This window comes from Bos grunniens, chromosome 27 (assembly GCF_055505025.1).
Source record: "Bos grunniens cultivar Pamir isolate PY7600 chromosome 27, Bosgru_T2T1.0, whole genome shotgun sequence".
Lineage (NCBI taxonomy): Eukaryota > Metazoa > Chordata > Mammalia > Artiodactyla > Bovidae > Bos > Bos grunniens.
In genome coordinates this window covers 32,948,178-32,961,756 of record NC_141191.1, presented here as the reverse complement: position 1 = coordinate 32,961,756, position 13,579 = coordinate 32,948,178, and the positions used below count along the sequence as shown (strand labels likewise).

The 13,579-nt window shown below is 43.2% G+C and overlaps 1 protein-coding gene across 15 annotated transcripts in view; it reads right to left on the bottom strand.

The window, feature by feature from the left end:
- Positions 1-13,579, bottom strand: part of UNC5D (unc-5 netrin receptor D) — a 641,211-nt gene that overhangs the window by 99,997 nt on the left and 527,635 nt on the right. For 11 of the 15 annotated variants that reach the window (XM_086379671.1, XM_086379676.1, XM_086379669.1 and 8 more), the window contains one exon: positions 7,410-7,442. The exons of the other annotated variants lie outside the window; for them this stretch is intronic. In XM_086379671.1, coding sequence (XP_086235797.1) covers positions 7,410-7,442 — 33 coding nt within the window. The remainder of the gene's footprint in view (positions 1-7,409; positions 7,443-13,579) is intronic. 15 annotated transcript variants of the gene reach the window in all.

The window sequence follows — 13,579 nt, the reverse complement described above, 5'->3', positions numbered from 1 at the left end:
TGGGTAAAATAGAAAAAAAATTATCCTGTAAAGCATGGCTAGAAGATTAGCATTGATGCCAATCACCTAATGTTAGTTTAAAGACCTAGAAGTCTGCTGAGAATTTAAAGATATTAAAGCTCAACATTCAGAAAACTAAGATCATGGCATCTGGTCCCATCACTTCATGGGAAATAGATGGGGAAACAGTGGCTGACTATTTTTTGGGGCTCCAAAATCACTGCAGATGGTGATCGTAGCCATGAAATTAAAAGACACTCCTTGGAAGGAAAGTTATGACCAACCTAGATAGCATATTCAAAAGCAGAGACATTACTTTGCCAACAAAGGTCCGCCTAGTCAAGGCTATGGTTTTTACAGTGGTCATGTATTGATGTGAGAGTTGGACTGTAAAGAAAGCTGAGCATCGAAGAATTGATGCTTTTGAACTGTGGTACTGGAGAAGACTCTTGACAGTCCCTTGGACTGCAAGGATATCCGACCAGTCCATTCTAAAGGAGATCAGTCCTGGGTGTTCATCGGAAGGACTGATGTTGAAGCTGAAACTCCAATACTTTGGCCACATCATGTAAAGATTTGAATCATTAGAAAAGACCCTGATGCTGGGAGGGATTGGGGGCAGGAGGAGAAGGGGACAACAGAGGATGAGATGGCTGAATGGCATCAGTGACATGATGGACATGAGTTTGAGTAAACTCCAGGAGTTGGTGATGGACAGGGAGGCCTGGCGTGCTGCGATTCATCGAGTCGCAAAGAGTCGAACACGACTGAGAGACTGAACTGAACTGAACTGATGGTTCAATGTGGGCTTCCCAGGTGGCTCAGTGGTAAAGAATCTGCCTGCCAGTGCAGGAGCCACAGGAGATGTGGGTTTGATCCTGGGTCAGGAAGATTCCCTGGAGGAGAAAATGGCAACCTGCTCCAGTATTCTTGCCTGGAAAATCCCATGGACAGAGGAGCCTGGCAGGCTATAGTCTATAGGGTGATGAAGAGTTAGACATGAGTGCGTGGCTGAGTGAGCATGCCTGCATGGTTCAAGGTTGCAGATAGTTCTATGTGTTCAAGGTACCATTCAAGTCTATACAGCATGAAAAAGAATGTCCAACCTGCCAGTATGGACTCTGCATCTTTTGAGGAGTTCTCTAACCCAAGAATGTGTATTCCCAGAATCCACATTATTCCACCATAGATGAAAGCAGTGTACTTAGGGGGAAAGATGTAGAGTGGACTGTCAGTAAGGCGACGAGAAATACCTAATTTCTAGGCTGTAAGGACACACTGGAGAAGGAAATGGCAACCCACTTCAGGATTCCTGCCTGGAGAATTCCATGGACAGAGGAGCCTGGTGGGCTACAATCCATGGAGTCGCAAAGAGTCAGACATGACTGAGCGACCAACACACAAGGACACATTGGGGTCATTCTTTGATAGAAATGTTCTGGGAAACTTCCCATTTGGACTGTCACCTAGCACTGGGCACCAAATAGATGATTATTAAATACTGCCCCCTCACTTCCCCTCTTCTCAAATCACTTGTCATCTTGTACTTTGTACTGAGGTTGTAGGAAAGAAACATTTCTTATTGTTTCCTTCACGCTTCACGGGGCCAAGACTATTTATACAGAATAATTGTGCAATAAATATCTACTACACGAATGAGTTAAAATAAATACATAAAAGCAAAGTCTTTATTTTCACCTTAACAATAAAAGCCTCAGTGAGGAGTTAGTGGGAAGATGTAAGACCATAATAATAAGTATGGATTGAACATCTAATACCTACTACTGCGTGCGTGCTCAGCTGCTAAGTCGTGTCTGACTCTTTTGTGACCCCAGGGACTATGGCCCAACAGGCTCCTCTGTTCATGGGATCTTCCAAGTCAGATTACTGGAGTGGGTTGCCACGCCCTCCTCCAGGGGATCTTCCCGACCCAGGGACTGAAACCATGTCTCTTGCATCTCCTGCATTGGCAGGCAGGTTTTTTACCACTGTGCCACGTGGGGAGGGTGGTAAATGCCACAAGCATAAGGGTGAACAGACCCTATACTGTCTACCAGATGACCGGAAGGATGTCTATCAGAGAGGGAATTCAGCCTGGGATAAACGCAATGAACATACAGGGTAGAAATAGGGAAACTGCTTGACAATCGGCCAGTTAGAGGTGTAACTAACTCAGCCTTTAGGGGCTTTGCAGAGGCAAGACCCAAGCCGAAGCCTGAAGGAAGGATTCATTCAACACAGTAAGATTAGGTGGACGGAAAGTTTTCTGGCAGACATAACAACATATAAAGGACTATATGCCCAAATGGGCCCAGGGTGTTCAGAGAACTAAGAAGCTTTGTTTGGTGGAAGAATATAGGAAGTTGATAGGGTAGAAAGGGAAATACCTAATGATTAAGCAGCTTGAGAGAAGCTGATATGACTAAACAATGCCATCTGAGACCAGATCCCATAGACAGTAGATATCTTGTACTTTATCTTAAAAATAATGTTCAGATCTTGTAAAGGTTTAAACATGGAAGTGATGTGACCAGAATTGATGTTTTTTTTTAAAAGATCAGATAAACTGACATCAGCCAACTCCAGATACTGGAAGCTATGGTAGAAATCCCGGTTAGGAAGAAAGCTGTCCCGAATATTCAGTTTTGTCTGGACACCATTTTCCTTTTACTTGGCTTTTCTCTCATTCGCTGGCTATTACTTTTCTGTCTCCTGTGCAGTAACTTCTGACCTGCCCTATATCTCAGTGTGGATATCTTTCAGGGCCGAGGCCTCAGATATGTTCTCTGTTCACACTCATTATCCAGTGATCTCATTCAACCTATTGGTTTTAAATATCCTCTGGACACTGACAAGCCCCAGATTTATGTCACTGCTAGGATTCTCCTCTGACCTCCAGACTCATATATTCAACTGACTGTTTAAGAAGTATCTTAAATGTAGCATTTATAACACTGAACTCTTGAGTCTCCCTCCAGATATGCTAAACCAAGTTCGCCCCAGATCAGTAATGGCCAGCCCATCCTTCAGGTTGCATAGCTCAAATTTTGGAATCATTCCTGATGCTTTTCTTTCTCTCATACTCTATCTAATGCATCGGCAACTCCTTTTGACTCTGCCTCCCAAAGATATCCAGATTATGGACCTTTTCTACAATTTCCAATGTTCTCTATCCGGCCCAAGCCACACTGATCTTGAATCTAGGTTATAAGTTATATTGTAATAGCCTAGATTATTGGAATAGACTCTTGTTATAACAGATCATTGTAACAGATCTCCTTGTTTCTGCTCTGGTTCCCTGTATGTTTACATTCCATGCAGTGGGTAGAGTTTATCTTTGAAAATATTAGGTCACGTTACTATGAATAAACACCTTCAATAGCTTTCCATCTCACTCACAGTAAAGGTCAAAGTCGTTACCACGGCCTATAATACACTTGGTACTTTCCCCCCATGTCCCACTTCTGTGACCTGAGCTATTATGCCTCTTTCCTTTGTCTCTCTGCTCAGTTACCTAGCCTAATTGTTCCTTGGATACCACAGCAGCCTCCCATCACACAGCCTTGGCACCCCACTCTTCCTTTGCCCTGGATATTCTCCTCCCAGATATCCAGAATGTCTGTTCCCTTGCTTTTCTTCAGGTGTCTTCTTTAAGGTGATTTTACTGCAGAGACCTTCTCTGAACAGCTTACACAAAAAAAGCAACACTCCCTCCATCCCTACCTGAGCCTCTTCTGCTTTATTTCTCTTAATGACACTTGTCACCACCTCCATGGCACCCAGCCTTCTATATATAATTTTCTGTGTTTTTTTTTTCATCTCCCTCACTAGATCTGCAGGCTTCATGGGAGCAGAAACTGTATCTGGCAGGCTCAATACTGATTCTCCACCACCTAGAACATGTCCACGCCCATGGGGGATACTCAATAAAAAGATGCCGAATGGAGGGAGGGGTATGGAAGACAGAAAATGGAGTGAATTGGTGAACTTGATCTATCTGCGTGGCAGAATGGTTAGATGGTGGTGATTCACTGAGTACTGAGCTGGAGAAAGGAGAGGAAAAAGACAGCAGTCTAGGCAGCTGTGCAGGTGTGGGACCCTACCGAGTTGAAGGCACAGCATTCACTGAATGAGAGAAGATGGGAGGAGGCCCGGGTTAAAAACAGAGACAGAGAAGGACGCATTCAGTTTTGAAAAAGCTGAGATCTGGGTAACTGGGAGACATTCAACTGGCGAAATCCTGGAGGTAATTGACCAGGGAATGGGATTTGGGCTTAGTGTGTGTTTCTATTAGTTACCAAACTACGTGGGAAGGAGATGGAGAAAGAATACATTCTGAGCTGTTTTCTAGGGGGGTACCAGACTCCTTTTCATCCCTAAGGTGAACTTGCTGAACCATCTGCTCCTTGGGGAGCTTCTTAGCAAAGCCTCATTCCCAAGCCTCCGGGAGTCTCACTGTATGCATGTGACCATTTCTCAGCCTGACTCCGGGGGTGCGTGTTTGCCATTCAGAACCTACTATATTTTACTGCACTTCCTGACATTGTTACACAACATTTATTGAAAGCACATTTGATGGTAATGAAGTTTCTATTAACTATGATTAAATCTCATAAAGCACCTGAAGATAATTTAAGATGTGCAGAAGCAGAAAATGAAACATTCGGTTTAGTACATTAGGAAACGTAATTGATTAAATTATCTCATTTACAATAAGTGCTTTCATGAGCGATGCCGAGCACAGATTTCCCCCAGTTTGTCATTATGATTTGCCAACAGATACCTTCAGACTTCACTTTCTTTTCACACCTCCCCACGACTCAGAGCCGGTTCCTCAGTCTGCCTCACATGGATCTGTGCGGGAGGCTCTGAGAGATGGCTTCCACCCGCCCCGCCTTGCAGAGGATCACGTGCACAGCTATATATAAGGAAAGGTTGTTTCTCAATTATCTTCATAATTGACTTTGATTTTGCATCAGTGATGATTCATGGAGTCTTCGACGAAGCCCCCCTTTTCACCAAACAAAACTGCAGCCTGCCTCTGTATGATGCACTCCTAACCACGCAGCCTCCAGAACCCTGATCGCGTGCCTCTGGGAGCCTTCTGCAATCACATTGATTCTGTTAAGGTTTTATTTTTAGAAAATCACAAATTAAAACAGTTTAAGCGAGTCTGCAGCAGTATCCACCAATTAAGCACGGTGTACAGGAGTGAGAACCCCAAGCAAAAACTCATTCAGGAAGTCCCTGAGGGCCAGAAATAGCTCCTGGGGGTTTCATGGCTGGATGTACAGATGTAACCAAATTAGAACAGCACTGGACTCACAAACTAAGCGTGAAATTAATTTTTAAAAAATACACATGCAGGGTTCCCTGGTGGCTCAGTGGTAAAGAAGCCACCGGCCAGTGCAGGAGCCACAGGTTCAATCCCTGGTCCGGGAAGATCCCATATGCCACGGAGCAACTCAGCCTGTGCATGGCAACTGCTGAGCCTGTGTGCGAGAGCCCAGGAGCCGCAATGACTGCAGCCCTTTCGCCACAAGAGAAGCCACAGCAATGAGAAGCCCACTCAGGACAACTAAAAAGTAGTCCCCGCTCACGGGCAATTGGAGAAGACCTGTGCACAGCAACGAAGACCCAGCACAGCCACGAAATAAATAAAATAAAAATATCTTTGAAAACATACACACATATTGGCTGCCACATGGCTACCCATAATTTTGCTTGTGCTTGACATGGGGACCAGGGGATGCGGGGGCGGGGCACTCTATGATCAGGAGGCATTGGTGAAGGATTCCACTTACTCCAGGGAAACCCTGAGGTCTTGACCAGATAAATATTCATCGACCTGCTCCTTCTCCCTCTCTCCACATGTGCGCACGCACGCACACACACACACAACACACAACCAGGGTTCCACATCGTCTATCTTCCTATGGAGTTCCAAATCCACCATGCATGACTTAAAAGCCGCTGCCCATGGGCAGCAGATGCTAGGGAAAACAAATTAAGAAAGCTTGTTTCTGTCGTTTGGCGGAGTTCTCCGACTCTGGAAGTCATGGCACCCTTCTATCTCAAGCCTGCCTGGAGCAACATCTGAAATAGGAACGTCACAGCTTTAGTGTATCTTTTTCTCTGATGCCTCCTGACCCTTGTTCCCTGGATACCAATTTCTGTCTATCTTCAGGGGTCTTAATTCTTTCAAAGAAGGTGGCTAATAAAAGCTGTTAAGTCTCCCAAGCTATTTGAATTTTAATACCCTAGGATTTAAAAGATCAAAAGCTGTTCGGTTTAGACTAAAATGGGAGATACTAGTCAAGAACATCTTTCACAAGCTTTACAAACCAAACTCTCCTATTGCTAAGAGCTATACTGCTGATGCCCTTCCAGGTGGACTTTGACATCTATATGACACCCTGATATACTTTACATATTTCTGAGAGTCACTGGGGGAACATAGTAAAATGTAGATTCTCAAGAGCTCTCCCTGACCCTGTACCAGGGATTCAGATTAATTTGTTCTATTTTTTTGAGGGTCATATTTAACCAGCTTCCACCATATCCCAAGATTCTGATGCATGTGGTTGCTTATCTAAGTTTTGAGAATATTTTTTTAAGACACTGGTTCTCAATCTGAGCTTCACATTGAAATCCCCTAGGGAGCTTTTAAAACTGAGGATTCTTGGGTTCTAAATCTCTTCTCATGTGATTTCCCTGGGGTGACAACCCAGGAACTGGGATTTATAAAAGGCTTCCAGGTGGCCCCCAAGTTCAGCCAGGTCTGAGCACCGTGAGGCTGAAGGTGGAGCTGCCAATCATTCCAGCTGTGCTCCTTCCCCAAATCTGGTAGATGCCCAAGATGGAGGGAAGGCAGAGTCTTCGCCAGGAAGCAAGCCAGTAGACAGAGAGCTCCAGCCAGCATCTACCCCTCCCCCCCCATTAGGTTCAATTCCTGGCTATTTCACTGTGGCTCTTAATCTAATCAGTTGCCATGGATTTCAGGGTTGATCTCTCAGGCGCCCGCCCCCTTCCACTCCTAGATGGAAAGTTCTGTAATCAGGCTACTGTCCAAGGTTGCTCTTGTGAAAGCCTGTACTGACAAATATTTATAAATTTTAATGAGATAAATCTCAGAAATAAGAGTCCTAGATGACATCTGTAGAGAAATGGACTGCTATCAGTGGACAGAATCAAAGCAGAGATTTAATCTGAAGGAGGGGAGGGGTGTGCATATTTCTTTTCCATTTTAACCTCTGATACGTGACTCCAAACCCAACAAGAAGAAACCTCCCCCCAAGAGCCCTGGATCTTTCGTAGGAACTGCAATTCTGTTTGGCTTCTAAACAAATATAACAGTAAAGCAGCAAATATGAGAACAAATGATATCCGCAAGAGGAAAAATAACTTACTTTGGGGTTTTATTTCATGAAGAGGTTTTTTATCTAAAAGAAAGAGAAAAAAAAAAGAAAGTTGCATTTAATAAATTCACACGGAGCAGATATATATTCTATATCCCTTCACGTCTACCTCTATAAAGGAAACACTTTCTTTCTGCAGACACTATGGATTATGTTGTTCCTATTTTTCCTTTTCATTCTAATTTAAAAAAATTTTTTCTCTTTGGCAGTATTTTTTCTAGGATGATTGCTTCATTCTTTTAAAATAAAATTCCCTCAGGCTTACTAGAGTTTCTCTCTGTTGCATTTGCCAGATTCTTATCAGCATGATGAGAGCAGTGAGCTTGCAGCCTGCCCTGTTTTATATCCAGCCAGAAGTCTGCTCAGGTAAGGAATGCATTTCACTACATATGATGGTAGAAAAATGAATCATGAATAAATATTTAAAGGGATCCCGCATTGGTTTGCAGTTACCATGGCCTGGGTAAATAGTTCCAAACTCTGCTGGTTTTTTTTTTTTTCCTGTTCTTGTTGGGTATAGATGTGGTATAGTGAGTGTGTTGAAGGTTTGTTTTTAAGAAATTATGTTTTGTTTCAGATCTCAATTATCTGTTAAAATGCGGATGATCTTAATGGAAAGGTGTTCTTCTGATCTTGGTATTGAGCAGGGCAGTGGTCAGCTGAGATGGATACAGAGAAGAGACACTCAATCTTTTCTAAAGTGAGCTAGACATATTTATCCTTATATTTATCCATATATTTTTTTCACGTCTCTTCATCCACCATCTTCCTGCCATCTTCCATCACTGAATAATACGCAGTCATCTTGCAAATCACTTGGAGACACGGTGCCTGGGACTCTGTCTGCCTTACACCACAGTCCCTCCACTGACCACTACCCTGCCCTTGGTCCCATCCCAGGCCAACACGACTCTACCACCAGGCAGAAACCCAGGAAGACTACACTTCAGACTGTATGTTAAATTCCAGAGGATCTGCAGGGTGCGTCACCCTTCTCATTGGTGGCTTCTTAGGGTGTCGATGGAACCCCATCAGATGGCAAGCACAGGGACTGTTGCTAACATTCAGAGAGTGCCATCAAGTAGGGGACCTTGAAAGGTCACCCTGGGTTCTCTCCTTCCCCTGTTAGCCTGAAGGCAAGCCAAGCAGGGTGAGACACTGTCATTCTGGATTATGTTTTGAACGGAATCAAATCTCACACATTACATATCTGAGAACTTTGTAAATATTATCTGGCTGACTGCATCTTAACCCCTCCTAGGCAGACAGTCATAGCTAGGCTCCAAATCCTTCATGGAATATCTCTTACCCTAGCCCGCTCCTGCCCTAAAGACTGATTTTGACAGAAAACCCTTGCCATGTGTTTCAGATACAACTCTTGTGTATTTTGCCATCTGTTTTGGGATGGAGGTAGCTTTTAAAAGTTGTGTGTAAATCCTACTTCTGCAAATGGACCACCATTGTTTTGTTTTGTTTTGTTTTACAGTAAGGGGACAGTTCACTGACTAAGGGTGATTTCTGGCCAATCTTTTTTAAAAAGGAAATCCTGGATCTTCTCTGGTGGTCCAGTGATTGGGACTTCATCTCCCAGGGCAGGGCGTGTGGGTTTGATTCCTGGTTAGAGAGCTAAGATCCCACATGCCTCACGGCCAAAAAAAACCCAAAACATATAACAGAAACTATTACTGTCACAAATTCAATAAAGACTTTAAAAAATGGCCCATTCAAAAAAATCTTGAAAAAAAAAATCCTCACAAAAGATAATTTGTTTAAATTGATATGATCAGATTCTTACACAGTCAGGTTTCTTTAAGCCCAAAGCTTGCATTTCCCTGACTGCACAGATTCAATGCCATATTAGTTTTCCTGAGAGCAGGTGGAAACTCCCAAGGTCCAGATGCTAATGCACTCAAGAATCAGAATAAAACGACTTTGGTGGTTTTAACCTGACTTCAGTTTTTGCTTATTGCACGCTATCGGAAAGCATTTGGCATGGGCACAGCCCTGCTGGCAGGCCAAGGCTGAGACATCTGAAAGTGAGGCATTGCTAGGGCCACTCAGAGACATGCAGAACAGCTGTTCGGAGCTCTGGCTGCGCTTAACAGTATTTTCTTCCCACTAAACCACAGGAATGAAGATTATGCCGGGTAGCAAAATGAAAATCGATTAAAAACAGGTGAGATATATAACTACTTTTAGGAAAAATACATTGAATATAGCTGTAAAAACAAAAACAAAAACGGGGTGGTTCTACCTGGTACAGTTCTGAAAAATGAGAAGTGTGGTTGGGGATGAAAATTCCAAGGCTAAGGACCCTGGACAGAGGACCACACTGTTCTCTGACCTCGCGACCTCCAGCTCTGGGGTCGTCATCATTGGCAGTGGGATTTGCGCAGACTCTCGGGATCAGAAGTCTCAGGTTGTCTTCATCTATCTCTGTGACCTCAGTGTTCTCCACAGTAAAGTGGGAGAAATAAGGTTCTTAAAGGTTGGATCCGGGGATTGAACAGAACCCGGAAGCCATGAAGCAGAGGGCTAGCACATGTTTAGCATTGATAAATAGTAGTTTATAAGTAATACTATAACTTTAACTTTATAAATATGATCATCATACTCGTTCAGAGGACACAAGTGACCCACGTGCTGCTGCATGGGAACCAGGCACAGCTCCAAGTCAGAAACTCTAGTGAATTTCAGGGGTAGTTGAACACATCAAGAAACATGTGCCTAACGACTTCCCTGGTGGTCCTGTGGTTAAGACTCTGCGCTCTCAATGCAGGGATCCCAGCTTCAGTCCCCAGTCAGGGAACTCAGATCCAACATGCCCCAATTAAACATTCCACATGCTGCAACGAAGACCTACATGCCAAAACTAAGACCCGGCGCAGCCAAAAAACCCAAAACCCCCAAACACAAAAGGAATGTGTGCTGACTCCTGGCCTCTGCCTGCTGGCACCAAGGGCAAGTTGCAACTTTACTCTGATATATAAAAAGGACAGGGACAAGAAGACGTCCATGTGCCCTAGCTTCCACCCCTATAAATCTTTAGAATAACTACCAAAGACATTCCATACAAATCCACATAAAATGAATTTCAGAAACAGAGTTAAGTGTTCAAATGGCTGCTTCTCTATCATTGGTGACAATGCTAAGATCTGGCACATGTGTTTGCCTGCATCTTCTCATGGGAAAGGTTGGAAGTCACTGGTGCCCTCGAGGGCTTTAGTCCCCTGGCATCAGCATCAACACTGGGTTCTGCTGTACTTTGTGAAATGCCAGTATCTCATCAGCAAGCTGCTCTCAGAGACCGTTTTCCTAGCTTGAAATGTCTGATTAGAGATTGTTCTACCGTGAGCTCCAGCGAGGGCTCCCCACTATCCGCCCCCAGACCTCATGGTGTTATGCAAGAACAGCCCACCTCACGGGTCATGTCCTTTCATTCTCTTTGCATAATCATTTTCTCACAAGGCTCAGGGCCACGCAGCTACTGGCCTTGGTCAACCAAATCGTGTTTTAATTTCACCTCTCTCCAAGGCCATGGTTCAAATGACCCCTTTAGTAAATTAATCTATGAAAGCCGTGGTTCTTCACATGGGCTGCACATTACAATTATCTGGGAGGTTTTTGTTTTTGTTTTTTAATACCCATGCCTGGGCCATCCTCCAAGAACTTCTAATTAATTGGGATTTGTGTATTTGTGATTACTGAGGGCACCCCCACTTCCTAATAAAATCCAAGGCTCTGTGTACTCTACTCTGGTTCCTCTCTGCCTCTTTAAGAGGCTCTGGGGCAGCTGGAGTGTACAGATGGGTCCAGAAGGATCTTAGAGGCAGAGAAATGTAATTCTGAGCCAGTGGCAGCTGATCTGTGGTTTGGGGAAATCCTACCAGTTTTCACAGGGTCTAACATATACACCAAGAATATCTTCTGGGTAAATGGAAATTGATAATAAGGAATTATAACTCAGTCTTCTAATGATTTTGCTATAGATGTAAAAGCTAAAGATGCAAAAAAGTGTTTCTTAATAGCATTTTAAATTGTTATGCTTTCTTCAAAACTCTTTTTTTTATTTATAGTTACTGCAGTTATTATATCAAAAAAAAATAGATAAGTGCAAGAAAACCCCGCCTAATTCCACCATCAAGAGATAACCACCATTATGCTAAATGATATATACAAGTCTAAGCTCTTTTTTCCCTTGTGATTTTATATGTGTAAAATGATATGCACACATAGATGCTTCTACATATATTAGCAGAAAACCACACGAAATTGATCGACAGTAATTGATCATTTTTACCCTCAAAGACATGGAACTGTCTTTTATATATTGTTCTGCAGCCTGCTTTTGTCTCAGTGATGTATTGCAAATATTGCTTTGTGTCTCACTATGTGTGTGGTGAGAGTATGTGTGTAGAGGTGTATATGCATATTTATACATAAGAGAAAGGAAGGGAAGGGGAGAAAGAGACGCAGAGGCAGAGAGAGGGAGAGAGAACAATCTACCTCTTTATTTTTGGTGGTGATTCATTTCTTTCCCACCTTTCTTTAATTTTTGGCTCCCTTTGTTATACAGGATGCTCCCAAAGCATTTCCATGGTATCCATTGTTCTTACAAGCTATTTATGGTTGCATTCCTACCTTCCCACCTACCTATCCACCCACATCCAGTCTTATCCTTTCTCTGCCAGGGAACAAACATGGCCAGCTATGTGCAGCCCACATCCTCCAGATCAGAGCAAGCAAGACCGAGGAGAGATGCCATGTGTGTAGAGTGGGTTTGTGGACCATTACGCTGCGGAGATGTCGCAAGATGACAGATGCGGATGGAGTGTTCAGTCTCCAACCACAGACTGGGCAAGGGGCTGCCCTCAAAACCTGTCTTGCGATTATTTGAAATTGGCTCCTATGGGTTTTGTACACCATACACATTTCTTGAGATTCAGCCATCAAAGCCACTCTGTGTGGACCAAATGTCCACCAGGAGAGACCCTGGCATATCTCTCTCCTCAGGGCAACAGTTGACACATGTCATTAGAGCTCATGATCACCATTCTTTTCACTAAACCAGACATGCCCCCTGTTTTCATCTTCAAAGACCACTTTTATTATTTCCTTCTTCATTGACCATGTGGATTGATGAAGGCTTTGGAGCCTTTTTCACCATCCCCCTCCCCAACATATGTCTTGAATTCAATTTTATTTTAATTGACCCTCCAATCTTTGTAATCACAAATTATTTAGCGCCAATTCTAAAGTCTGTGGAAGAGTCAGTCTTCTTTGCCCATTCTCTCTGGCTAGTTCATTTGCTGGAATAGTTTTCTAGCATCATTAAGCAAGAATCTACCATGAATCTACATTGCCTCCGAATTGTGGCCAATTTATCTGCCTACCTTTATGGTTTTCTATCAACTGGTCCCACCCCACCAAATATGACTCAGTTACCACCGCACCTCAAGAAAAATCCATGTTCTCGTCTGATCAATCCATGAACTCTCAGTGCTTCTATCCAAGCTGTTGCCTCTGGATGCCCTCCTCCCTCCAAACCTCCTATGTAAACATGTCCTGTCTCCAATGCATAGATCAGTTCCTGCTTCCTTCATGAAATCTTTGGTGATTACTACTCTGTTCAAAGGCATCTCTCCCTTCTCTGGACAGTTTATCTTACTTAACGTCACTAATATACCAAGCATAGGTTTGTCAAAATATAGTACTTCATAAGTGTTCATTTGATTTTATACTTCTGTCATCACCATTAGTTATGGGTTCTGAAGAGGAAAATCATATTTAAAAGAATGAAATAATGCCATTTGCAGCAACATGGATGGGGCTAGAGATGATCATACTAAGTGAAGGAAGTCAGAGAAAGACAAATATCATGTGATAGTGCTTCTATGCAGAATCTACAAAAAATGATACAAATGAAATTATTTATCAAACAGAAACAGACTCACAGACTTAGAGAACAAACTTCTGGTTTCCAGGGGGGATGGGTGGAGGGGAGGGATAGTTAGGGGTGGCCATGTACACACTGCTATATTTAAAATGGATAACCAACAAGATCCTACTGTATAGCACAGGAACTCTGCTCGATGTTTTGTGGCAGTCTGGTTGGGAAAATAGTTTGTGAGAGAATGAATACAAGTATATATATGGCTGAG